This window comes from Capricornis sumatraensis, chromosome 5, assembly GCF_032405125.1.
Source record: "Capricornis sumatraensis isolate serow.1 chromosome 5, serow.2, whole genome shotgun sequence".
Lineage (NCBI taxonomy): Eukaryota > Metazoa > Chordata > Mammalia > Artiodactyla > Bovidae > Capricornis > Capricornis sumatraensis.
The window spans coordinates 13,127,051-13,154,998 of NC_091073.1; the positions used below are offsets into that span (position 1 = coordinate 13,127,051).

General features: G+C 41.5%; 1 protein-coding gene across 1 annotated transcript in view; it reads left to right on the plus strand.

Annotated features, from left to right (window-relative positions):
- CDK14 (cyclin dependent kinase 14) overlaps nucleotides 1-27,948 on the plus strand; it is a 666,485-nt gene that overhangs the window by 394,736 nt on the left and 243,801 nt on the right. The window contains exon 10 of the mRNA XM_068972760.1: nucleotides 14,655-14,748. Coding sequence (XP_068828861.1) covers nucleotides 14,655-14,748 — 94 coding nt within the window. The remainder of the gene's footprint in view (nucleotides 1-14,654; nucleotides 14,749-27,948) is intronic.

A 27,948-nucleotide genomic window follows, 5' to 3' on the forward strand; every position in this document is an offset into this window, starting at 1 on the left:
ACTATGTCTTAAAAGTGAAAGAGCAAATTCTTGTTCTGAGAACGATGACAGTGATGATTACTTTCACAAGTGAAGAAATTACAGTTGGAGGAAGTCATATGAGAAGTGTTGGAGTTAGGGGACCTAACCTAGTCTGGTTGAACAGGAAGCCTTCCCAGGGAAGTGACATTAAACTTGATATCTCCTACTCTGATTGAGAGAAATTCTTGCCCCTTACCCAGGGAATTCTTTTTTTCCCTCTGCATTCCACTCTCCCCACCATTACCCCAAATTTAGTAACTTAGAAAAATGTTATTTTGAGTTCCTTTGACATGGAGTGCATAGATCAGTTTTCAAATACCTTCACATCTAGTTTAATTAATCTTTAACTGATTTGCTTCCCAAGTTATTCAAGGTCGAACTTTAACTGACATTTCTCATTCTGATCCACAGTTCCAGATGGCTAGTGTTGATTCCAAGACAAATTTATTAAAATATATATGAGTTCTTTTTTCCTCATATGGGGAAAACCCAAAATTCCATGGGTCTTCCACTTAAAATGATTAGTTCTGTATATGGTCCCAAGGAGATGCTGTTCTTCTTCATTTCACCTTTCTTAAAATAAACTTAATTTTAGAGGAGTTTTATATTTATAGAAAACTTGCAAAGATAATAAAGACTTCTTCCTACATATTTCTCACCTGGTTTCCCTATTGTTAACATCTTAAATCACTATGATACCTTTGTCACAACTAAGAAACCCACAGTGGTATGTTACTATTAACCAAACTTTATTTTGATTTTACTAGTTTTCCCCTAATTTCCTTTTTCTGTTTTAGGACCCCATTTAGGTTACCACATTACATGCATTAATATTTGCTGTGTTTCCTTAGCCTCCTCTGGGATACGATAGTTTCTCAGACTGCCCTTGCTTTTCTTGACCTTGACAGTTTTGAGGCATATGAGTTATTTTGTAGAATGTCCCTCAATTTGGATTTGTCACGTTTTGGAAAAGAAGACTGCAGAGGCCAAGTGACATTCTTGTCATATCATGGCAAGACTATATGCTGCTGCTGCTGCTGCTAAGTCGCTTCAGTCCTGTCTATCAGATGCCTTATCACTGATGATCCTAATTTAATCACATGGTTACGGTTCTGCTTTCCAATTTTCTCCAATATAAGGGTACAGTCCATCCCTACCCTCACCTTCATACTTTACTCTTTGGAAACAAGTCACTAAGCTCAGCTGTCCCTCTGGGGTGCAGAGGGAGGAGGAAACAACTGCTTTTGATTATTCTTTCAAGAAATATCTTTGAGCCCTTACTATATGCCTGACACTCTACTGTGCCCTGCGGACAAGATGATAGCCACAACCTTGTCCCTGATCTTAGAGGTCTTTTATCTGGCTGAGATACAACCCCCAAAGGCAAAGACAGATGAGCATCCTTTGAGTGTAATGAAGGAAACAAACTAGGGAAAGGAGGGCGAGACATGGGACCTGGATAATAAGGAGGAACCTGCCTTACATATGGTGCTGGGAAAGACATTTCTCAATGGAGCCGTTTGAGTTGACCCTCTGAATAACAAGAAACAATTGCAGTGGAATATTCAGTTCAGTTCAGTCGCTCAGTCGTGTCCGACTCTTTGCGACCCCATGAATTGCAGCACGCCAGGCCTCCCTGTTCATCACCAACTCCTGGAGTTCATTCAGACTCATGTCCATCGAGTTGTTGATGCCATCCAGCCATCTCATCCTCTGTTGTCCCCTTCTCCTCCTGCCTCCAATCCCTCCCAGCATCAGAGTCTTTTCCAATGAGTCAACTCTTCGCATCAGGTGGCCAAAGTACTGGAGTTTCAGCTTTAGTGTCATTTCTTCCAAAGAAATTCCAGGGCTGATCTCCTTCAGAATGGACTGGTTGGATCTCCTTGCAGTCCAAGGGACTCTCAAGAGTCTTCTCCAACACCACAGTTCAAAAGCATCAATTCTTCGGCACTCAGCTTTTACTCACAGTCCAATTCTCACATCCATACATGACTACTGGAAAAACCATAGCCTTGACTAGATGGACCTTTGTTGGCAAAGTAATGTCTCTGCTTTTGAATATGCTATCTAGGTTGGTCGTAACTTTCCTTCCAAGGACTAGTGTCTTTTAATTTCATGGCTCCAATCACCATCTGCAGTGATTTTGGAGCCCCCCAAAAATAAAGTCTGACACTGTTTCCCCATCTATTTCCCATGAAATGATGGGACCAGATGCCATGATCTTCGTGTTCTGAATGTTGAGCTTTAAGCCAACTTTTTCGGTCTCCTCTTTCACTTTCATCAAGAGGCTTTTTAGTTCCTCTTAACTTTCTATCATAAGGGAGGTGTCATCTGCATATCGGAGGTTATTGATATCTCTCCCGGCAATCTTGATTCCAGCTTGTGCTTCTTTCAGCCCAGCGTTACTCATGATGTACTCTGCATATAGGTTAAATAAGCAGGGTGACAATATACAGCCTTGATGTACTCCTTTTCCTATTTAGAACCAGTCTGTTGTTCCATGTCCAGTTCTAACTGTTGCTTCCTGACCTGCATACAGATGTCTTAAGAGGCAGGTCAGGTGGTCTGGTATTCCCATCTCTTTCAGAATTTTCCACAGTTTATTGTGATGCACACAGTCAAAGGCTTTGGCATAGTCAATAAAGCAGAAATAGATGTTTGTCTGGAACTCTCTTGCTTTTTCCATGATCCAGCAGATGTTGGCAATTTGATCTCTGGTTCCTCTGCCTTTTCTAAAACCAGCTTGAACATCTGGAAGTTCACGGTTCACATACTGCTGAAGCCTGGCTTGGGGAATTTTGAGCATTACTTTACTAGTGTGTGAGATGAGTGCAATTGTGTGGTAGTTAGAGCATTCTTTGGCATTGCCTTTCTTTGGGATTGGAATGAAAACTGACTTTTTCTAGTCCTGTGGCTACTGCCGAGTTTTCCAAATTTGCTGGCATATTGAATGCAGCACTTTCACATCATCATCTTTTAGGATTTGAAATAGCTCAACTGGAATTCCATCACCTAGTTGCATTCCATCAGCTAGTTCCATTATGAACTAGCTTTGTTCATAGTGATGCTTTCTAAGGCCCACTTGATTTCACATTCCAGGATGTCTGGCTCTAGGTGAGTGATCACTCCATCGTGATTATCTTGGTTTTGAAGATCTTTTTTGTACAGTTCTTCTGTGTAATTCTTGCCACCTCTTCTTAATACCTTCTGCTTCTGTTAGGTCCATACCATTTCTGTCTTTCATCGAGCCCATCTTTGCATGAAATGTTCCCTTGGTATATTACTCAGCTATTAAAAAGAATGAAATAATGCCATTTGCAGCAACACGAATGGACCTAGAGACTGTCATACTGGGTGAAGTAAGTCAGACAGAGAAGGAGAAATATTGTATAATATCCCTTATATGTGGAATTTCAAAAGAAATCATATGAAAGGATTTATGGTTAATGGAGGATGGGGTGGCAGAAAGGGATAGTTAGGGAGTTTGGGATGGACATGTACACACTGTTATATTGAAAATGGATAACCAACAAGGTCTTATTGTAGAGCATAGGGAACTCTGCTCCATGTTATGTGGCAGCCGGGATGGGAGGGGAGTTTGGGGGAGAATGGATCCATGGATATGTATGTCTGAGTCCCTTCTTGTTTACCTGAAACTATGACAGCATTGTTAATCAGCTGTACTCCAATATAAAATAAAAAGTTAAAAAAAAAGAAGTAATTATCCATGCAAATAGGGAGGGAAAACGTGTTCTGGGCAGAGGGAACAAGTCATGCAAAGATACTGAAATGGGGAGAGCTTGGCATGTTTTAAGAGCAAGACGGCAGGCAGCCTGATGGAGTCTCGGAGTCACATCATGGGTAGAGGTGCCCTGAGGAAGCTGGAAGGCATGTCAGGTTTCGCCCTTTCCAGTCTCCATTCTTGATTTTGAGGCAGAAAAAAAAGCCCAAGATATAATTTGTAAAATCTGTCTTATCTCCTTTTATCAACATAGTATTCATGTATACAGCACATAAATGAATGGCTGGATCTGTGCTCCAATAAAACCTTGTTTATGAACACTGAAATTTGAATTTCGTATACCTTTTATATATCACCAAATATTCTTTTGAGTTTTTTGACCATTTAAAGATTTAAAAGCCATTGTGAGCTTGGAGGCTATATAGAAACAGGCACTTGGTGGCGTTTGGCGCGTGGCCTGTGGAGCCCTGTGTGTTACTGTGTGTTGCCCCGCCGCACACCCAGCAGGGGAAGAGCTTATAATACTGCTGGTCTCATTCCTTCGCTGCCATGAGTGGGGAAGAATGAGGTAGCTTTACAACTAGTGGTTGTAATTGTTTCTGTCCTCAAAGCTATTGAAATAACCAAGTTCTGGACTTCCCTGGTAGTCCAGGGGATAAGAATCTGCCTGCCAGCGCAGGCGACACCAGTCCGATCCCTAGTCTGGGAAGATGCCACGTGCTGCGGAGCAGCGAAGCCCAGGTGCCCCACTGCTGAGCCCGTGTTTCAGAGCCAGTGCTCCATAGCAAGAGACGCCACCACGATGAGAAGCCCACACCTAGCAACTAGAGAAAGTCAGGCAGCAGCAAAGACCTGGCACTGTCAAAATAATTGGGTAAAACAAAAGAACTGGATTCTTCGCAGTATGTCCGACTTCATTTGCCACAAGTATTGGAATATAGGATAAAAGCGAGAACATCTCGCCGGGGGAGTAAGACACAGATTCTTAGAGTAGAACATGGTCTGGGGCTGTCTTTTTAACTTCTTCTGTTTTCCATACAGAGCCATGGTGCTAGCGCTTGGCTCTGTCAGGATTCCTCAGGTACTGGCTCCTGTCTTCCGCACCTGAAATCCACTGTTCTCACTCCTGGCTCCATCACTTCATTATCCGTCACGTTCCACTCGCGCAAATGTTTTCTCACCACCCCCATCCCTAACACACACACACACACACACACACACACTGAGCTGTGAGTATGTCCTTTCGTGCTTCTTTGGTAACTTTTCACAGGAATTGTGCATAAAGTTTTAGAACTCCTGTCTTTATAGCATATATACTTGAAAGGCACGTGATAGACATTTCCCCACAAATGACAGTAGTCCTAAAAGTTTGTGTGGTGGTGCCAATAATAAGTGAAGCTGGGAAAAAAACAACAACTTTTTCCATTTTGTTGTTATTCAGTAGCTAAGTTGTGTCCGACTCTTTGCAACCCCAAGGACTGCTCCTAATGACAAAGAATAAACAATTCTGCTTAAAATCTTGATTTGAATTTTAATGCAAAAATATTTACACAGCTGTGGCATAAAATTAAATCAAGAAATTCTGATTTCAAAAGAATTAAAGATGTGTGAGCATGCATGGGTATTTTATATATTACCTTGCCTGGTAACTAATCTGAAAATAAGAGTTTGAACACACTGCATTCTCTGACACCTTTAATTGTAAGCTTCTGTAACCAGTGTTTATTCTTGAAAAATTTAAACCAAGTGCTTGATAATTACACGATTCAAATTTCCAATAGAAGCAAATTAAAGGAGACTTTTGCTGAAATAAAGTTATATATCATAAATATAGAGCTTACGTGGATGAATTCTTTCTCAATAAACCACTCAAGGAAGTCAACTTAATCCATCAAGACAGGCAGCACAGCTAATGGAGGGTAACAAAGGAAAAAGGGGGGGGGGAGAATAAAGGGAAAGCAGGCAATAGTCCCTCCATATTAAATTGAAGTGTTTATTGTTTAGCAGGAAAGAAGCTCTAGTAATAAAGTGTTCTGCTGTGTTAAGACGTTGATATGTTTTATATTTCTACTTTTTAATTTTTTTGTGCTTTCTCTCTCTTTGTGTAAATCCTTTACATATAATTCTCTCAGCTTTATTCGTATATCCTCAAGCATCTTTGAAAAACAACACCATGGGAAACATCCATTAGAAATGAGAGTTCAAATCCTTCAGGCCACTAAGCAGATAAGTGCCTATAGAAATGCTGTATCATTTCATTTCAACTGAGAATTGCAACATAGATTTATCTTTTAATTGTTCTAAGCATCAGATCATGAAGATTTTATGGACCAAGAACAATCAATAGTAAAAGAATTTCCATTAAGAAGTTCTGACAGTGTAAAGGTTACCTCACCTACCAGCTTAGCAGAGTTCACAGTGGGATGTTATGGCTTCTGCTGAGGGTCTTTGCACTTAGTTGCAGCTTGTGTTGGGAAAGTCTAAGGTCGATAGATGAAGAATAGAAGGTATATTCAGAATAGAATAAAGGTAGGTGTTGCTGCTGCTGCTGCTGCTGCTGCTGCTGCTGCTGCTAAGATGCTTCAGTCGGGTCCAACTCTGTGCGACTCCAGAGACGGCAGCCCATCAGGCTCCCCCGTCCCTGGGATTCTCCAGGCAAGAACACTGGAGTGGGTTGTCATTTCCTTCTCCAATGCATGAAAGTGAAAAGTGAAAGTGAAGTTGTGTCCGACTCTTAGCGACCCCATGGACTGCAGCCTACAGCCTCCTCCATCCATGGGATTTTCCAGGCAAGAGTACTGGAGTGGGGTGCCATTGCCTTCTCCAAGGAAGGTGCTGGTGGCTGTTAAAGATTTAAGATATTTTATGTATACTTGTATATACATATACTGTTTTTATATTTTATGTGTACTTGCTGACAAAGGTCCATCTAGGCAAAGCTATGGTTTTTTTTTTCCAATAGTTACACATGGATGTGAGAGTTGGACTGTTAAGAATGCTGAGCACTGAAGAATTGATGCTTTTGAACTGTGGTGTTGGAGAAGACTCTTGAGAGTCCCTTGGACTGCAAGGAGATCCAACCAGTCCATCCTAAAGGAAATCAGTCCTGAATATTCATTGGAAGGAGTGATGCTGAAGCTGAAACTCCAATACTTTGGCCATCTGATGCAAAGAAGTGACTCATTGGAAGAGACCCTGATGCTGGGAAAGATTGAAGGCAGGAGGCAAAGGGGACGACAGAGGATGAGATGGTTGGATGGCATCACAGACTCAATGGACAGTAGCTTGAGCCAGCTTTGGGACTTGGTAATGGACAGGGAAGCCTGGCATGCTGCAGTCCATGAGTTGCAAAGAGTTGGACATGACTGAGCAACTGAACTGAACTGATGTATGCTTGTGCATTTTTCTTTATGAGTTTGATTTTTGTGTATGTGTACTCAGTCATGTCTGACTCTTTGTGACCCAATAACTGTAGCCCATTATGCTCCTCTGCCCACGAAGTTTTCCAGGCAAGAATATTGGAGTGGGTTGCCATTTCCTTCTCCCGGGAATCTTCCCGACCCAGGGATCAAACCCCCGTCTCTTGTGTTACCTGTATTAGCAGACAGATTCTTCACCACTGAGCCACCTGGAAGGCCTTATATAACATAATAGGAAGGCAATAGAAATGCAGGTCAGTGTCTTAGAAAAGAATTCTTGGTATAAAAAATGTAAAAAACCATCAAATTGAAATCTTAGATCTAACTGGATGTTTGAAGCCCTAATAGCTATAAGAATATCATTACCTTTTAATATACAGGTAAATGAATTCTTAATACCAATGTAGGTATTTAATCTTTCAAAATTTTTATTAGTATTATTACTATCATTGTTAATTTTATACTTTTTATTGAGGTGTACTTGATTTACAAGATTGCATTACAGGTGTGTAACATAGCGATTCAATATTTATATATATTCTACTCCATTTGAAGTAATTACAAAATAATGGCCATATATATCCCTGTGCTATACAATATATCCTTTGTTGCTCATTTACTTGGTATATAATATTTTGAATCTCTTAATCCCATACCATTTTCTTGCCTCTTCCACTTCCCTCTTCCCATTGGAAAGCACTAGTTTGTTCTCTGTGTCTGTGAGTCTGTTTCTGTTTTGTTATATACATTTCTTTTATTTTTTAGATTTAACATGTTAGGTGATAACAGAGTATTTGTTTTTCTCTGTCTGACTTATCTCACTAAGCATAATACCCACTATGCTTAGTGATTTATCTATGCTGTTGCAAGTGGCAGAATTTCCTTCTTTTTAGGGCAAATATTTTGTAGCATGTATGTGTGTATATATGTAGTCACATCCTTTTTATCCCTTCATCTGTTGATGAAAGCATCTAAGGTTGCTTCTGTATCTTGGCTATTGTAAATAATGCTGCTACAAACATTGGGGTGCATGTATCTTTTCCAAAAAGTATTTTTGTTCTCTTCAGATACATGCCTAGGAGTGAAATTGCTAGGTCATACGTCAGTTCTATTTTTAGTGTTTGAGGTATCTCTGTAGTATTTTGCATAGTGGCTTCACCAATTTACATGTTCACCAACAGTGCTCTAGGGCATGTTTTCTCAACATCCTCACCAGATTTGTTATTCGTACACTTTTGGATGTACTTCACTCTGACAGCTGTGAAGTAATATCTCACTGTGTTTTTGATTTGTGTTTCCCTGACAATTAGTGATGTTGAACATCTTTTCATGTGCCTGTTGGCCATCTGTATATCTTTTTTGGACAAGTGTCTATTCATATCTTCTGCCAATTTTTAAACTTTTTGAAATAGTAAGTTGTATGAGCTATTTAGTATTTTGGATATTAATCCCATTTCAGTCATATCATTTGAAAATATTTTCTCCCATTCCATGGGTTGCCTTTTTATTTTTTTGGACCATTTCCTTTGGTGTGCAAAAGCTTTTAACTTTAGTTGTGTCCCATTTGTTTATTTTTGCTTATGTTTCCTTTTCCTGAGAAGATGGATCCAAAAAAAAAAAAAATTGCTCTATTTATGCTAAAGAGTGTTCTGCCTGTGTTCCCTTCTAAGAGTTTCATGGTCTCATGTTTTGTGTTAAGGTCTTTAAACCATTTTGAGGTTTCATTTTGTGTATGGTTCTAATTTCATTCTTTTTTATGCAGCTGTTCAGTTTTTGCATCTCCACTTAGTGAAGAGAATGTCTATTCCTCACTGTATATTCTTGCCTCCTTTGTCATAGATTGTTTCAGATTGAGGCTCCAGTTCTTTAATAACGTTGGTTTCAGTCAGTTTTGTCAAAAATGCTGAAATTAAAGCATTGTGATAAATATTCTGGTAAAGATGTAAATGTATTAATATTAGTCAGGAAAGATATCTTTAAATATATTTCAAAAGAAAGCTGCATTTCTCTCATTAAACACTCATCTATAAAGATTTGGAATAGCATTAGAAAGGCCCCACCATAAGTGCGTGGGCTTATTTCGGGGCTGTCTGTTCTGGTTTATTGGTCTGTTTTTGTACCATTACTGTACTGCTCTGATTACTGTAGCTTCGTATTATATTTCACAGTTGGAGAACTTTCTTCTTTTTTCTCCTCTTCAATGTTTTGAAATAGTTTGAGAAGACTATATATTATCTCTTCTTTATATGTCCAGTGGAATTCCCTTGTGAAGTTGTCTAGTCCTGGAGTTTGTTTACTGGGAGTTTTTGTTTGGTTTGGTCTGGGTGTCTTATTTGTTTGTTTTTAATTGCAGATTCATTTTCACTACTAGTGATTTATTCAGAATATCTGTTTCTTTTGTTCAGTTTTGGAAGGTTTTAAAAATGGATTAATTTCTTCTGTATTGTCCAGTTTGTTGGCATATAGCTGTAGTATTCTGTTCTGATTTTTTAATTATCTGTACCATATCAGTTGTTATTTCTCCTTCTTTACTTATTTTATTTGAATCTTCTCCCTTTTTTTTCTTGATGAGGCTTTCTAAAGATTTATCAATTTTACCTTTTAGAAAAACCAGCTCTTGATGTCACTGATCTGCTCCGTTGTACTCTGGCTTTCTGTTTTATTTCCTCTCTGATCTTTATTATTTCCTTCCTTCTGCTGCTGTAGACTTCATCTGTTCTTCTTTTCTAATTCCTTTAGATGGTAGGTTGGGCAGTCTATTTGAGATTTTTCTTATATCTTGAGGTCGACCCATCTCACTTTAAACTTCCCTCTCAGAACTCCTTTCGCTGCATCCCGTAGCTTTTGGAAAGTTGTGTTTTCATTTTCACTTGTCTTGAGGTATCTCCTGATTTCCTCTTTGATTTCTTGATGACCAATTGGTTTTTAGTAGCATGTTGTTTACTCTCTCTCTGTCTCTTTGAATTAGGTGGACAGTTGCCGGTTACGGTCTTGAAGGGGTATCCTTATGTGGAGGCGTCCTTGTATAGTCTGTGTGTGCCCGCTGACTTTGGTGGGAGAACTGGATCTGTTGTAAGCAGAGTCATGTCTTTCCCCAGAGTGCGCTTGTCAGGAAGAAGGGCTTGAGATGGAGTGGCTGGAGCAAGAGCCAGGGCTCCCCTATCCTTAGTGGCCAACTCTGCTCTACTGGGGGCAAAGTCAGGTCCCAGGCTGCTGAGCAGAGTCCTGAGGGTCAGAGATGAGCTGGGTCAGTCCCCATGCCCCTAAATCAGGAGAGGCTGGCTGGAGCAGTCAGTCAGTGTGGATCTGGGCATGGGCTGTGGCAGAGAGCTGGCCTGCTTCTGGTGCACTGCCCACTGAGGCCCCAGATGCCATCCTCACCCCATTCAGATGCCACTTGGAGTCTGAGCTGACTGGCTCTGAGCTGCCTCCCTCCCTCACCAGCATGGGCTCTGCTTGTCTATGGCAGCTCTCACCCAGTGTGGAGTGGCACTGCAAAGCCAGTGGGGCCAGAATGAGCTCTGGGCTCAGGCTGGGGTATGTGCCAGGGCAGTGGTGGGAAACTGGCCAGAGGCCAGTGTGGTTTCCATTTGCTTTCTCGAGTAAGCAAGTGTGTGTGCACTCTTCACAAGTGGAGTCGAGGCCTTTTACATTCCTTCTTTAAGTCCCACTGGCTTTCTATCCAGCTGAAGACACTCATCTTTCTTCCTACTGTTGGACCGCAGAATCGGGATGCTCAGTGTGTGACTCGAACAGCTCGCTCCCCAGGAAGGAGGGATCTCCCCCTTCTGAGTCCTTCCCAAAGGGCACAGGTCTTGGCCTGATTGCTTTCTTCCCTTCCTTCCCACTTCCATCTGAACTGTTCTTACGGGTTGTACAAAAGTCTTCTTGCAAGCCTTCAGTTAGTTTTAACTGAGCATTGCTCCATGTGTAAATATGTGTGTGTGTATGTGTGTGTGTATGAATTTTACTTTTACTTTTTTTTTTTAACACAGAAAGCATTTTGTATTGGGGTATAGCTGATTAACAATGTTGTGATAGCTTCAGGTGAATACTGAAGCAACTCAGCCATCCATATACGTGTATCCATTCTCCCCCAAATCCTCCTCCCATCCAGGCTGGCACATAACTAGAGCAGAGTTCCATGTGGTATACAATAGGGTTTTGTTGGTTATCCGTTTTAAATATAGCAGTGTGTACATGACCTTCCCAAAGTCCCTAACTGTCCCTTCTCCCCGGCAACCATGAGTTCATTTTCTATGTCTGTGAGTCTCTGCTTTGTAAGTAAGTTCATTTGTAACATTTCTTTTTAGATTCCACACATAAAGGATGTCATATAATATTTCTCATTCTCTGTCTGATTTACTTCACTCAGAATGGCACCAGATCCATGCATGTTACTGCAAACGGCATTATTTCATTATCTGCCTAGAACACTGATTTTTTTCCTAATTTTTTTAATTTGTAGTTGACTGATGATTGCTTTACACACTGGTTTGATTTCTGTCATGCATCAACATGAGTCAGCCATAGGTGAACATATGTCCCCTCCCTCTTGACTCTCCCTTCCACCTGCCACCCATCCCTCTCCTCTAGGTTATCGCAGAACCTAGAGTCTATTATACAGAGTGAAGTAAGTCAGAAAGAGGAAAACAAATATCATATATTAATGCATATGTATATTTATATCCATCTATCTGTCTATCTATGTATATAAAGAGAGAGAATCTGGAAGGATGGTACTGATGAACCTGTTCACAGAGCAGCAGTGGAGACTCAGACATAGAGAACAGACTTATGGCCAAAGGTGGGAGAGAAGAGGGAGAGGGTGAGATGAACGGAGAGGGTAGCATGGAAGCATATATACTAACATAGGTAACTAACGAACACACACAAACAAAGGTAACTAGGTAGCCAATGGAAATTTGCTGTATGACTCAGGGAACTCGAACTGGAACTCCATGGTAACCTAGAACAGTCATTTTGAAATTAATTCTTTATTACTAAAATGGAATTATTTTTATGATATGAAGTCGCATTTGTTTGTTTTCATTTTGACTCTATATACTACTGGTGTTTAATTTGGATAAAAATTATGTGATGTGATAGAGAAGAGGTTTCTGCTAATGTATTACTTTTAAAATTCAAGATACTATTCACATACAACTAGTGCAGCTACAAAGAAGTAACTCATCATCTTTAACTTCTGGAGGATCTGAAATAAGTACACAAGGGATTACTCACTCTAAGCTGAATATGAGGGACCTCCCTCATTGTCCCGTGGTGAAGACTTCACCTTCCAGCGCAGGAGGTGTGAGCTCAATCTGTAGTCAGAGACCTCAAATCTCACTTGCCTTGAGGCCAAGAAACCCAAAACATTAAAGAGAAAGCAATAGTGTAGCAAATTTAATAAAGACTTTGACAGTGGTCCACATCAAAAAATCTTTTTAAAAAATGAATTATGACTGCCGCAAGTGAAGAAGTGTCTTACTATGCTTATGATTTTATTACAGTCTTTTCAGGAAACATAAACTCCTTCAAGGTAGAGCCATTTAATAAAATCATAGAGAGCTGTAAGAAGTTAGAGAGATCTAGCAAAAACAGTGAATTAATCCAGGCCTCAGAAGGTGGGAATCAAATCAGTTCAGGGAACTTCATCTGCAGGAAGCTGGCCATTTTTTTTGCCAGCTCTGCCATTAAGGTGATTTATTTCATCAACATGTGCTAGTTTCGTTCCATCCTGTTCCCAGGGGACTTTATCCCTAGACTTTCAGCAGAAGTATCTGATTTGCTTTCTGCCTGCACTATGGGTCAGGTGTTCCTGTAGGGTTAGGTGCAGGCTTCTGGGGTCTGGGAGGCAAGGTCTCCTAATTCACTGGACTGCCTTGCCAGATAGGAGCTGTGAGCATGACCAAGAAGCTGACCATAGTGGATGTTTGGTATTAAATAAGAGTTTAACAAACAAACTCAGCAAGGGAGCTATCCTGTCTGGCAGAGTGTTCATGGGAGACTTTGTAGAAGAGATCTTATTTGTTGTTCTTTAGTTGCTAAGTTGTATGCAACTCTTTGTGGCCCCGTGGATTGTAGCCCACCAGGCTCCTCTGTCCATGGAATTTCCCAGGCAAAAATATTTCAGTGGGCTGCCATTTCTTTCTCCAGAGGATCTTCTTGACCCAGGGACCGAACCCACATCTACTGCATTGCAGGCAGATTCTTCGCCACTGAGCCATAGATTGGGTTGTATTTACATGTCAAGAGCAAACAGGTAAAGAAAAAAGGAGTTCTAGGAAGTGGAGCAATTCAGGCCGAGTTGTGTAGGTTTATGCTTGGCCCGTGGGCGGATCAGTTTGGTTCAGAGATCCTCACTGTTCAGTTCAGTTCCGTTGCTCAGCTTTTTGCAATCCCATGGACTGCAGCACACCAGGCTTCCCTGTCCATCACCAACTCCCGGAGCTTGCTCAAACTCATGTCCATTGAGTCGGTGATGCCATCCAACCATCTCATCCTCTGTCGTCCCCTTCTCCTCCTGCCTTCAATCTTTCCCAGCATCAGGGTCTTTTCCAATGAGTCAGTTCTTCTCATCAGGTGGCCAAAGTATTGGAATCTCAGCTTCAGCATCTGTCCTTCCAATGAATATTCAGGACTGATTTCCTTTAGGATTGACTGGTTGATCTCCTTGCAGTCCAAGGGACTCTCAAGAGTCTTCTCCAACACCACAGTTCAAAGTTCACAGATCCTCACTGTAGTTGCCCTAAATCACCTAAATGCCTGACCTCCAACTGATTGAAACCAGGTCTCTGGAGTTTATGTTCAGATCATTTGCTTTGTTTTAAAAGTTCTCCAGATGATTTTGATGCAAAGAGAGTCCTGGAAAGTTGGAGAGAACAACACGTTATGAATTTGTGAAACCGAGTTGAAAAAGCATGGTAGAACAAGACTATGGAGGCTTTCTATATCAGGCTAAGGAGTTTCTTGATTGTATCCTGAGTGGAGGTGAGTCAGTGAGATTTATGCTTAATTGGTTTCCACCATTTTCTGAGCCTGGTGTGAAACAGTGAAAAGTGAAAGTGTTAGTCACTCAGTTGTGTCGGACTCTCTGTGATCCCATGGACTGTAGCCCACCAGGCTCCCCTGTCCATGGGATTCTCCAGGCAAGAATACTGGAGTGAGTAGCCATTCCCTTCTCCAGGAGATCTTCCCGACCCAAGGATTGAACCCTGGTCTCCCACACTGCAGGCAGATTCTTTGAGCCTTGTATAGTTGTATCTGTTTGGAACCCTTTCTGGGGAGTAGACAGAGAAGGGCAACAAAAGTTATGGGGTCTAGGTGCATGTGGCACCACCCTTTATACTTGTTGAGAGTGTTATTTACTCGCTGTTTCTCTTTGTAGGAGTAGATGTTCTAATTGCAGATTTTGTCTTCTAAGCAGAATATATGGAACTTTTTGTAACAGCTCTTTCTTCTCTCTTTAGGGGAGTTGGCTGCATCTTTGTTGAGATGATCCAGGGAGTTGCTGCTTTTCCAGGAATGAAAGACATTCAGGATCAACTTGAACGAATATTTCTGGTAAGTTCTGTACAGAATGCTTCTGAGGAATGTTGGTTCTGAATGCATTCCTTAGTGACAAATCCTACAGTGATAGTGGAAAATAATTTCAGATTTGTTGGTTGTCACATTTCATTCTAACATATTTTTTGGGACCTTTGCAAAAGCAGGAAATTAGTGAAGAATTGTGTTTTTAAACTACTGCACATGAATAATATGCCAGAACACTAAGGAAAGACAGAATGTCGGAGGCAATATAGAAGAGTGAGCTAAAATGAAGGCTCTGATAGGAAAATGCCAAGTAATTTATTTAGATAGCCCCTGCTTCACACCCTGTTGGTGTGTCTTGACTCCTTCCCACTCCCACCCACTTAAATTTTTTCCAAAAAGCAAAGCATGAAAAGAGAGAAAGGGAGGATGGTAACTTTAGAATGGAGAAGCCAGGCAACTAGTACCCCAGCCTGGTCTTCAAAGTTAAGGTCATCCAAGGGAAGTCACACTGATAGCGTGTACCCTTTGCATCAATATACTGAGGATGGCACTTTGCTTCTGTGGCCTTCCTCCCAAAATTATAACTCCACTCTAATCAGGAAAAGACATCACACAAACCCAAATGGAGGGACATTCTACAAAATACCTGACTAGTACTTTTTAAAAACATTTTAATTGGAGGCTAATTACTTTACAATATGGTAGTGGTTTTTGCCATAGATTGACATGAATCAGCAATGGGTGTACATGTGACCCCCATCCTGAACACCCCTCCCCTGACTAGTACTTCTTAAAACTGTCAAGGTCATGAAAAACATAAAGTCTGAGACACTGTCACAGCTGAACGAGGCCAGGGCGACATGAGAACATAATGTCATGTGGTGTCCTGCATGGAATCCTGGGAGGAAAAAAGAGCATTAGGGAAAGAGGAGTGCAAGGCAAGTGAGGTGTGCGGTACAGTTCATATCTGCATTGCAGAGTGTGCTCCGTAGATGTGGTGGGTGTTGCGTGTAATGTCAGGTTTCAACAATCGGGGAAACTGGTGAGGCATAAACAGGAACCCTCTGTACTGCTCTCCACCATTTTGTATAAATCTAAAAGTATTCTGAAATTAAAAATTTTTTAATCTGCACAAATAAAAATAAACGTGTTCTGTGGCTAGATAACCTTGGTTTGCCACCTACTCTATGACTTTGGGCAAGGAACTTAGCTCACTGAGCCTTAGTTTTTCCCATGGGTAAGATGAGGTTTATTATATACCATGTGGCTCAAGTGGTAAAGAACCGGCCTGCCAGTGCCGGTGACCTGGGTTCGATCCCTGGATCGGAAAGATCCCCTGGAGAAGGAAATGGCAACCACCCCAGTGTTCTTGGCTGGGAAATTCCATGCACAGAGAAGCCTGACGGGTTACAGTCCATGGGGTCTCAAAGAGTTGGACACAACCGAAGCAACTTACTTAGTAGCACTATAGCAGTAGTACCAAAAATTTTGTTTCATGAAAGCATAGTTTATTGATACAGCTTAGTTAGAGTTTTAATTTTCAATATTATTTTTATAATGTAAGCATTTCTAATAGGTACTATCTTGTTGAATTGTTTCTTGTATAGAGATTTTGCAATTATTTCTTGATTTTATAGCAATTATTTCCTAATTTTATGGATATTCAGATACCTTTGAGCTATGATGAGGCTTTTAATAAGTCAAATGAATCATTGTAAATTTTGTGTGGAAACATTGATAAACCAAGCTGCTGTTTGCTCTTATTAGAGCACAGAGAACCTTAAATGCAGATAAGTATTGTGATTTATGATAATAATGCCTTCATTTACTGTAATTTTTTATACATGTGTAATGATTTTTACAAGTAAAATATCCTTTGGTAATTAGATAAAGATCCTCATCTATATGAATTTGCTGCTTTATAATTAAATAATGTTAAGTTTTACCCTAAAGAATTAGACGTGAGCAAAAAAAGAAATCTACAAACTTCTCTTGACAGTAAATGTTATCATCTTAAATATTTTATTTCCTCCACTGACTTCTTTAAATTTGCACATGTTAGCCATGTGACACCTTAAACTAGCAGACTCTCTCAGGAGTTGTGGGATCATTGGAAGAAGAAATTTTACCAGACCAGTATAGTTGAATCACTAGGGAAAAATGCTTTTCCTTGGTGACCTTTCATGTCTGGTCTGAACAGGAATGACTTAAATGTGATTAAATCCACATTCACAGGCTTCCCATGTGAACTGCCAGAGACTTTTCTAAAGCAGCATATCTGGCCTCTGGGAAAGCATTGCCAAGGAGGTAATGAACTCTGAAGAGTCATGAAACGTGGGATTGTTTGGTTCGCTTTGTGTTTTAATACAGAGATTAAGTCCATTCATTTGCCTGTGAACTGTATATAGAAAGGTGTTTAATAACTTTGAAGCACAAAATTAATAGCTTGTTACCCTCCATCACTAATATAATTAACTCCCACACATTGAGTCTTTATGTGAAAAGCAACCAAGATCAGTCACTAGAGCCTTTATATTTTTCTTTTGAAGGTTTTCTTTTTTTCTGAGGTTTTTCTTTTTTCTTCCTTTGATGGGAAGGAGCAGTTCACATTTTGTAACAAGTCCAGTGCGTTCACGTCCACGTACAACAACAGTGTTGATATATGTAAGGTGAGCTGGCTATTCTACAACCTGAGATTTCACCATTCAGTCATTTCCCTTGAAATTGTGATGCTCATATACGAGAAAGGAAGGAAAGTAATGGAATTTGATAAATTATATTCAAGACATTTTGAATCACCAGGTGAATGGGCACTTACTTCTCTAGCGGTGAGTCTGCCATTAGAGGCGATGAGTCTGCCATTAGAGGAAAAGAGTGATTTATTTTATTTCTTCAATGGTACTCACTTTTTAATGTGCCATGATGTTTTCTATTTACCTTTGTTAGTTGCAAAAATAAGCAGTAGATGTCTACACCCAGGTAAATACACACTCAAAGTGACAAGATCATAACTAACAAGAAATTTTGTATTCTAATCATATTGTTCTGAATTGAAAGAGAAATCGACTTGATGAAACCCTGGGAACATTCTTCTGTCATTTCACAACAGCTGGACAAATGGCAGAGAGCGCTTGCTCAGCTGTTTGAGATCCTGGCAGATGCTCCTGGGTTTGTGTGGCTCATGACCGCAGAATACCGCAGCCAGGACGAAGAGGCTGGCATGATTGTGTCTTGAGGGCATGTCCTAGTTCTCCTTGCTTTTGAATGTTGATTAACCCCAGAGGTTCACCTTTCCCTGTCTCCTGGGTCTTCTGGCTTGCAATGACATTTCATCCACCAGTTATTTGCTAACACATTGTACATTATTTGATTGGTATCCTTGTTAAGTGTTTCTCTTCCTCGTATATGTCATTCAGAATTTAAAAGAGTGTGTGTCTGTGTGTGTGGAAAGAGCCCCTTGCAACTTTGAAATCTACTACTCATCCTGGCTTTTGAGTCCGATCCTTCCTTGAGCTTATGTGTTTCGCAGTGAACTGGCTGCAGAGATGTCGTCTGTGGACCCAGTTCCAATCCCTGTATCCTTATCCTGGCTCTCTTTCCAGGATCTTTTTTTTTTTTAATTGGAGGATAATTGCTTTAAATATTGTGTTGGTTTCTGCTGTACAACAGTGTGAGTCAGCCATAAGTATACATATATCCCCTTCCTCTTGAGCCTTCCTCCCACCACCCCTCATCCCACCCTTTTGGTCATCACAGAGCATTGGGCTAAGCTCCCCATGTTATATAGCAGCTTCCCACTAGCTATCTATGCTTCACAGGGGTAGTGTATATGCCTCAGTGCTATCTTAACCATGACCCTGAGGTTTCATGATTGGCGGCTGCTGCTGCTGCTGCTAAGTCGCTTATGTCTGACTCTGTGCGACCCCATAGACGGAAGCCTACCAGGCTCCCCCATCCCTGGGATTCTCCAGGCAAGAACACTGGAGTGGGTTGCCCTTTCCTTCTCCCATGCATGAAAGTGAAAAGTGAAAGTGAAGTCACTCAGTCATGTCTGACTCTTAGCAACCCCATGGACAACAGCCTACCAGGCTCCTCCATCCATGGGATTTTCCAGGCAAGAGTCCTGGAGTGGCGTGCCATTGCCTTCTCCGTTCATGATTGGCTAGAAGAACCATATAGTATGCAAAAGAAAGTTTCCGTCGCTTCCTCTGATGGTCATTACTGGCCAGCTGGATGTAGCAGCCACATTGTTAAGATGGAATATTGCTGTCACAGATTTGTATCTCCACTTCCAGCGCTGGGGTGCTTGAGGTGATTTCTGCAATAGTTCTTCAGCACTCACTCTGCAGCACTGGGTACAATGGAGATGGAAAGGAATCTATCTGCCGTGCTATCTGCCCTGGAATAAATGAGGACGATCAAGATAGGCAGGCTAGACATACCCTTGGGAATGGAGTCATGAAAAATTGCTGAGCAATTGCTCAGCAGATGGGAGATCCAGTCATTGTAGGTCCTGGACTCGTTAAAATACTTAACTCTTATGAGTTCAATACTGAATTACTGAACAAGCCATCTTTTCTAATTGGATTGTAGTTTCTGCATCCGTAAAGGGAGAAGTTGAGCCAAATGATTTTAATAATGTCTTGCTGCTCTAACCTTTTTTAATTCTGAAAATGCACGATATTACAGGATTATGCACAAGGGCTGAGGGTGTTCTGATAAAATTGCGAAGCACATTTTCGTTAAGCATTAAGAAAGGATAAGGTTTGAAGTGGAGTAAGGGAGATGGGCAGTCCAGGAGTGGAGCAGGTGCAGTAGGTGTCTGTCTTATATGCCTGGAAGGGGACATTGGACATTGAAATTTGGAATGATTGAGGACTTCTAATTTTATTTTTTAAGTAATAATGAGACAGTACAGTGTTTAACAGAAGAATAATAAAGGTTAAAATGACATTTCAGCAAAATTAATATGATATCATGATAAATTCAACTGTATAAAAGCTGGCAGAAGCAGAGAACTAAGCAGTGTATCCTGGAGTGAAGAATACTAAAAATATTAAGCAATGCTTTTGGCTCAGATGGTAAAGGACCCACTTGCAGTGCAGGAGATGCGGGTTCGGTCCCTGGGTTGGGAAGGTCCCCGGAGAAAGGAATGGTTACCTACTCCAGTATTCGCCTGGAGAATTCCATGAGGAGCCTGTAGGGCTACAGTCCATGGGGTTGCAAAGAGTCCCACGACTAAGTGACTCACACTTTCACTTAGAAAATCCAAGTCAGGAAGATGGGTTATGATACTGTCCACCTGGGAATAAATGCCCCTTCTAATTTGTGCATGCTTCTTTCAAGCCTTCCATCAAAAGGCATTGTTATTTCCATGGTAGTAAATTTTCTTTAGAGCATTAACTTTTTAAAAAATAAAGCAGGAAAAACTTTAAACCAGTATGAAAATAAGTAAAAAATACCATTTAGAGATAACCAGTGGTAAATATTTTTATATTTTCTAGATTTTCACAACTGGGTTAATAATTTATGGTTTTTGTGTTCAGCTTCTCTTTATTTTTGCGTTGAACAGGGAGCAATTTCCATGCCATTAATATATGCTTGAAAATATTTTAATTATGCTATAATATCTTATTAATGTGCCCACACATTGCACCATCACTGGGTAATTTACTTGAGGTTTTTATGCTATAGTAAACATCACACATTTTTATTCCATTCACTTATTCTTTCAACAAGAATTATTAGGCATCTATTCTGTGCCACGTGCTGTGCCTACAGCCAGTGGGAAACCAGCAGACACGGTCTCTGCTCACCTCAAGTGTACTGTTAGCTGACGTTGGAATAGCTTCTGGAAAGTCAGATCAGAGGATGTTGTCACAAAACCGTGGTGATCCATCATGATTCAGAAGAGAAGGGAGGCAAAGGTGACTCCAGAGTGTCAAGCTCGTGGAACTAAGTGAGCCATGAAGTCATGGATAATAATGGGGACGGTGGGAAGGAGTTCCACTGGAGGGAGGAGAAGAAGGGAGGTCCAGACAGTGGACTTCAGATGATAGCAGGTGACCCCGACGGAGACATCTGGCACCCATCTCTTACCCTGGGGACTCGGGAGATAAGTGCAGATCCAGGGATCATCCGCCAGGACCACACAACGCTAGGTCCTAAAGCATGCTAGTTCTTGAATAATGAGAAGCTGGAGGAGAAGGAGAAAGGCCCTGCCTAGCCCTCGGGGACACAAAAGTCAAGGTAAGGGCAGGCAGCCAGGACGTGAGGATAAAAAAAGAAAAAAAAAAAATCACTCCCTTGAGGGAAATTATAGATCTGCTCAGGTGTGTTTATCTGGTGAGTGAGAAATGCCGAGACCAGTGCCCTTCGTTTCTGTGTTTCCTCAGCATGGCCCCCTCACTGCCTACGTAGTATGTCACACATACTGTATTTTTGCAGTAAATGCTTTTAACCCAGAGGATGAGCTAAGTCTCCTGTTGGAGAAATGGAAGAATTGACATGGAAAATGCATCTGAGTTTAATTGAGAAAGCGTAGCAGGCTATCCACAGGGCTTCCCGGCTGGCACAGTGGTAAAGAGTCTGCCTGTCAGGGCAGGGGATGCAAGAAGACGCGGGTGAGATGCCTGGGTCGGGAAGACCCCCTGGAGGAGGGAACGACACCCACTCCAGTATGCGTGCCTGGAGAACCCCATGGGCAGAGGAGCCTGGTGGGCTGCAGTCCACGGGGTCACAGAGCCGCACATGACTTAGCAGAGTACAGCACTATGCAGGGTTTTCATAGGAAACTTATGATTCTCCCCAGTGTCTCATGGATGCTGGAATGAAGGTGAGCAGGGGAGCAGGTTCCAGCCCCTCCACTTAGGATGCTGTTTTATTAAGATTTTGTGTGTGAAATAGGTCTCACTGCTGAAACGAAGATTAGAAGCCCTTGGGCTAACAATATGTTAAGTTCCTCGCAGGTCAAGAGTTCTATGAAAAAGAAAAGTCCATATGGAAGAAAAATGATGGAGAGAAAACAAAGATGTTAGAGAAATAAAAATTGAGCGACTCCCACATGGAGACCTTAGATAGATGTTCTAAGAAAGAAAGTTCTGTGCTAGTAAGCTAATAGAAAGTTTGGTAGCAAACTTCAGTGAGATCATTTCTGTTGAGAAAAAAGAAAGACAGTGGGATGTCCTACTGCAGAAGAGATAATCACATTACTTTTTGCAAAGAAACTTTAAGCTGGTTGTTACCCAAACATGTGAATTGGCTCACGTGGTAAAAAACATTGTTTTACCTTGAGGGTTCTTACATTCACTTTATAGTGTTACAGACTTTCTATACATGGAAATGAGAACTTTTCCATTAAATCATTCACTTTGTAGTTGTTATTCGGTTTTCAACAAATATTTATTATGTGGTTTGTTGTTGTTGGGTTAGCTGCTCAGTCATGTCCAACTGTTATCAATCCCATGGACTGTTGCCCATCAGGCTCCTCTGTCCATGGGAATATTCCAGGCAAGAACACTGGAGTATGCCCTCCTCCAAGGGATCTTCCCAACCCAGGGATTGAACCCAGGTCTTCCACGTTGCAGGTGGATTCTTCACCATCTGAGCCACCAGGGAACCCCCTACTATGGGCTAAATACTCTTCTTCCATGTTCTAGGGAGTCAGCATTACACCAAAGTATGTGGTCTCATGAAACCTATATTCCTGTGAGGAAAAATAGACAACGAGCAAATTAATATATAATGTGTCTCCTGAGTGTTGCATGAGAGATGCCACTTTACATATGGCATTCCTGGGAGGTCTGTCTCAGAAGGGTTCTGATACTTGCGGAGTGAAGTTAATCAAGGCATAAGACATGCAGTACCAGGGACCAGAGCACTTTAGGTGCAGAGAATAGCAAGTTGGTGCTTAAAATCAGAGTTCTCAAACCTGAATTTGTTGAATTAAGGATCATTCTTCCCAGTGCATCAAGGTGACCGCTAGTATTCTTCTGACTTTGACCTCCTATGTAGAAAGCATTTTCTTATATGAGAAGTCCTTGCTTTGTGGGATACATTAAATTCCTGTATAGGTTGATATTCAGACATCAGACTGAGCAAATCAATAAGAGAGTTTGAAGTACACCTGTGTGCCTGTTTCAAGTCAGAATTATGGTGGAGCATGAGATTTGGGCTTCCTGATTTAGTGCATCAGAAATGTTGGTATTGAGAGAAGAAGATGAGGAATGTTTCTGTTGGAATATTTGGAGAGTAGATAATGATTTAGAGGAGAGAACAGAGAAAGAATACATAAGAAATCAAAGAAAGCCAGTGAACACTTAAAAAAAAAAAAAGTCAAAAGTAGAAGAATTTCAGGAATTCCCTGGTGGCCCAATGGTAGGACTCTAAGCCCTCACTGCCTGCCTAAGGCACAGGTTCAGTCTCTGTTCAGGAAACGTAAGTTCCCACAAGCCACATGGTGCAGCCAAAAAAAAAAAAAAAAGTAGAAGAATTTCAGAAAGAAAAGCTCTATCAACTGTGCCAAATACGACAGTGAAGTCAGTGGAGAAGGGTGCTGTGCTGAGAAAAGACCACTGGTGGTACCTTTTAAAGGAATAGATCCAATAGTGTTGGATATTTGAAGTCGGGTTACAATGGATTTTAAAGAGTAAGTGTGCAGCAAAAATATTTGGAAACATTGAGTATAGGCAACCTCTTGGAGAATTGTCTGAGTGAAGAAGATTAGAGATCACCTTAAGGGTATTTTTGAAATCAAGACATAAATTTTATAATCTGTCATAAAGATTTTTATAATAATGAGGACAAGAAGGGACACTAGAGATAAAAGGAAGCATATTTGACGAGTCAGGAGATTGGCAGGCAAGAGTGGATGAGTGGAAAAGACAGGGTCTTCAAAATGGGGATGAAAAGATTCTCCAGAAGATTAGAAAGAAGAAAGGGAAAGGAGAGGAAGATGTGAATATATGTGGTAGAGGAGAAAAAAAGGAAGCTGAAGATAATGTGATCTGTATGATTCTCAATGAAAGGGACAGTGTGTGACTGATCGTGATGCGTGTCTGGGGGTAAATGTTGAGGGAAATGGATAATATTTGCAAAGGTGCTGTAACACCAGATGGTATTATGATTTCTGCTATGACAAGAGAAGGAGGTCATGGCTGACCGCATTTGTTAATCAGTTGATCTGAGACATATTGTAGGAATAAAAATGCTCTACTTCCAATTTTTATGATTTGTAACCATTTACTTTCCTATTATCATAAGATTACTTTTAGGCATATCCATCTTCACTGTTAATGTTTCCCAGTTGTCCTAGTTTTCACAAAGACCTTCCTGGAGGCAGCGGTTCACACCTGTTGTCTAACAGTCTTAAATGCTTTGAGAATATTTTAACCTCATATACCCCTCTTTGATATTACCATTTTCTTTATCCATGACTTTATTGTCAGTGTGAGATTACTTACTGGCTGTTATAGTTATCTCTTGTTATGTAACTACCTCAAAACAGTGGGCTAAATCAACAACAGTTGTATTTTAAAATTATCTGTCATCCTTTCAGGGTCAAGAATTCAGTAAGGGGTGGGCCAGGCAGTTCTGGACTTGGGAGGGGGATCTCTCATATGGTGACATATATTATGGTTGTAGACCAGAAGCAATCAGAAGCTGGAGCAGTTGAGGACTAGCCAAATTTCTCTCTCATTGTGTTCTTGAGGCCCTGTGTGGGTTTTTCTCTAAGTGGGCAAGTTTGAGCTTCTCATTGGGCTTCCCTGGTGGCTCAGATGGTGAAGAGTCTGCCTGCAATGTGGGAGACCTGGGTGCAATCCCTGGGTTGGGAAGATCCCCTGGAGGAGGGAACGGCTGCCCACTCCAGTATTCTTGCCTGGAGAATTCCATGGACAGAGGAGCCTGTTGGCTACAGTCCATGGAGTCACAAAGAATCAGACACAACTGAGTGACTTTCACTCACTCACTCATGGGATGGTGGTTGCATCTGAAGAGTGGATTTCCTAAGAGGACCAGATAGAAACTTCTTAGTTTCTCTTAGCTTCAGAAGTCTTACAGCGAGTCTCTCAGTCAAAGCCATCCCAACTCTCATGGGAGAGGCAAGGGGAGGGGACATAGACTCCGGTTCTAGATGGAAACGAGTGTCAAGAATCCTGGGGCCATGTTTTCAACCTGCTGCCTTGCTTATGTACATTCCCGTTAGGGTGTATTGCCATTTTGAGCTGATAAAACAGCTTTGTAGGGAAAAAAAAAAAACAATCTGGGAAACAGTGTTTATCAAGTTTCTAAAATTGTTGTTATTTTTTCCCATGCTCCTTATGGCCTTCACCATACTGCTTCTCATGATAAATATAAAAGTGCGGATTGTCACCGAGTGTCACTTGATGGGTCATGAGGTCCCTTATTTGCTCATCCTCCTTTTCTTCCTTTTTTGACTAACAAGTTCACAGATGTGTCAGCCTGAAAAAAAAAAAATCGTGATATACCGCCATAGGGCGACACATAGGAGGTGAGTGAGAAGGTGGTGACACTTCTTAGCAAATTCTCAGAAGGTTATCCATAAAGTAGATTTCTGTAGCTCAGATTCTGCCTTATTGGGTTTTTTTTTTTTTTCCATTTGGAACATGTTTCCATATAAATCTTTCATTGCTCAGACTGTCACATGTCATCTCTTGTGGTATGGTGCCTGTCATCTAATACGGCGCCCAGTGACCCCCACCTCCTGGTATTTGTGCCCTTATGTAATCCCCTACCCTTGAGTGTGGGCTGGACCTAGAGACTTGCCTCCAATGGATAGACTGTGACAAAAGAGAATGGGATATTCCTTCAGCAGCTAAGTTACAAAACCTGCTACTTCCTTCTTGCTCACCCTCTCTTACTGTCTCACTGGCTCACTCTGGGGGAAGCCGGCTGCCATGCTGCCAGTTGGAGGACCCTCCTGTCAAGGAACTGATGTTCCAGCTGGCAGCCAGTGAAGACCTAAGGCTGGGCAACCACACTGTCAGTGGGCTTGGAAGAGAATCCTCTGCTGGGTGAACCCTTGACATTCGAGATGCTAGAGATGCTAGCACCCAGTCGCTCAGTGGTCTCTGATTCGTCGGGACCATGGACTGTAACCTATGAATCTCCTCTGTCCATGAGGTTTTACAAGCAAGAATACTGGATCGGGTTCTCATTTCCTTCTTCCAGGGGATCTTCCTAATCCAGGGATCGAACCTATGTCTCTTGCATCTCCAGGCCAGTTGTTTACCACTTGCGTCACTTGGGAAGCCCTTTATATGTGAGACTGCAGCCATAATTAACACTTTATTTTTCAGATGTTTATTAATTTGTTTGGCTGCACTGTGTCTTAGCTGCAGCATGTGGGATCCTGTTCCTTGATTAGGGAACAAACCCGGGCCCCCTGCATTGGGAGTGTGAGGTCCTAGCCACTGGACCAGCAGAGAAGCCCCAGTTAACACTTTAACTGCTACCTTTTGAGAGACTCAGAGGCACCCAGTTAAAGGTATTAGCGCCAAAATGGCAGTTTTCTCAATCCTTGCCCCCCGAAGGAAAGAATTCAGTCAAGAGACATAATAAGTAGTAAGAGTTTTATTAGGCAAACAAAAGTGGGCTCCAGAGAGACAGAAGGAAGAGCGAGTAGTCTGGAAACCAGAAGCAGAACTGCAGTAGGGGTCTGGTTGGTGACAAGCCCCTCTCTGTGTCCTGACGTTTGACTGACAGGGTGATTGACAGCTTTAGGTTATGTCTCTTTTCTCCTCGTGCACAAGGCTCTTGCACACAAGCATACCCCGCAAGGTGGGTGGGGGTGGGGGAGGCGAAAACCTCAATGCTAATTTGTTACAAATACAGCACAATGAACCTCAGTTTCCCAAGGATCTTTTTAATCTTTGTGTATCTGTGCCAACCTGTGCTGGTGTTGTTGTTGTTGTTGTTTTCCTCTTGTTTGGTCCTGATGAGGCTGGAAACTTAGTGGTCCTCGTGTACAGAAAGGGAAGATCTTCGGAATCTTTCCTGTTTTCACTTCTATTTATTTATTTATTTTTAAGCAATATAAAAATTTATTTTTTCTCGTATCATGAGTAATCTGGGGTAGGCCAATGCTGGCATTGGTTTAGTGTCTCCATACTATCACAGCAAAGTCGCCATGTTGGGAATCACTTCCTGAATATACATTCTTAGGCCCCACTCAGCGCTTCCCAGGTGGCGCTCGTGGTAAAGAACCCGCCTGCCAATGCAGGAGATGCAAGAGACGCAGGCTCAGTCCCTGGGTTGGGAAGACCCCCTGGAGGAGGAAATGGCAACCCACTCTAGTATTCTTGCCTGGAGAATCCCATGGACGGGGGAGCCTGGCGGGCTACAGTCCATGGGGTCACACAGAGTCGGACACGACTGAAGCAACTTAGCAGGTGGCACAGGGCTTCGAGAATCAGAGTTTCTGGGGATGGGACTTTGTGTATTCAGACAAACAAGCAGACCCTAGTTGATGAGTCCTCCTGATTAAGAAATTCTTACTTTAACAAGATGCATGTCATACTTTCAGATTATGCAGGTTTTGACTTTTCCGGCCTGATGTGACGACCTGAAAGCATAGGTAGTACGACTTTCCTATCCAGAATACAGAAATCATTAATCAGTTAGACCATGTCCGGTGTTTCTTACTTTTGATATGTTTCTCGAGGGGCATGCCTAAAAATGAGTCTATCTGGGGGGTTCTTTCACATGACTCTGTATTCATAATATTACATAACTGTTATTAGAATTGTGCACACAAGCAAACAGAGATCTGTAACCATCATGTCCCAGATGCTGTAACTTCTTCTCCGGCCTGATTACTTGATTAAAATTTTGGTTCCCTCCCTCATTTTGCAACCTATCTCTTCTTAGGCCTCAGAAGACTTCACCCAGAAGGCTAAATCTGTCCATGCCGTTCATCTTTTTGTGAGGCAAGAGTTTATTTAAAACCTGACCTTGTATCACCTCTTGCTCTACCCCTACAAGGCAAAAGAGCATCCTCAAAACATTCTGTTGTAAATTGCCTCATTATTTTATATCTTGAAAGAAAGCTGTTGCTGTTTGATTAAAATTTATCATATTAAATAATCTACCTAAGTCATTGGAATATATCTCCTAGAGAACATTTAATCCTAAATCAGGTTAACAAATATGACCTTGGAGCTGAATTTGCTCTTTCGCTTACCTCTTTCAAAAATGCCAGGCATACATTTG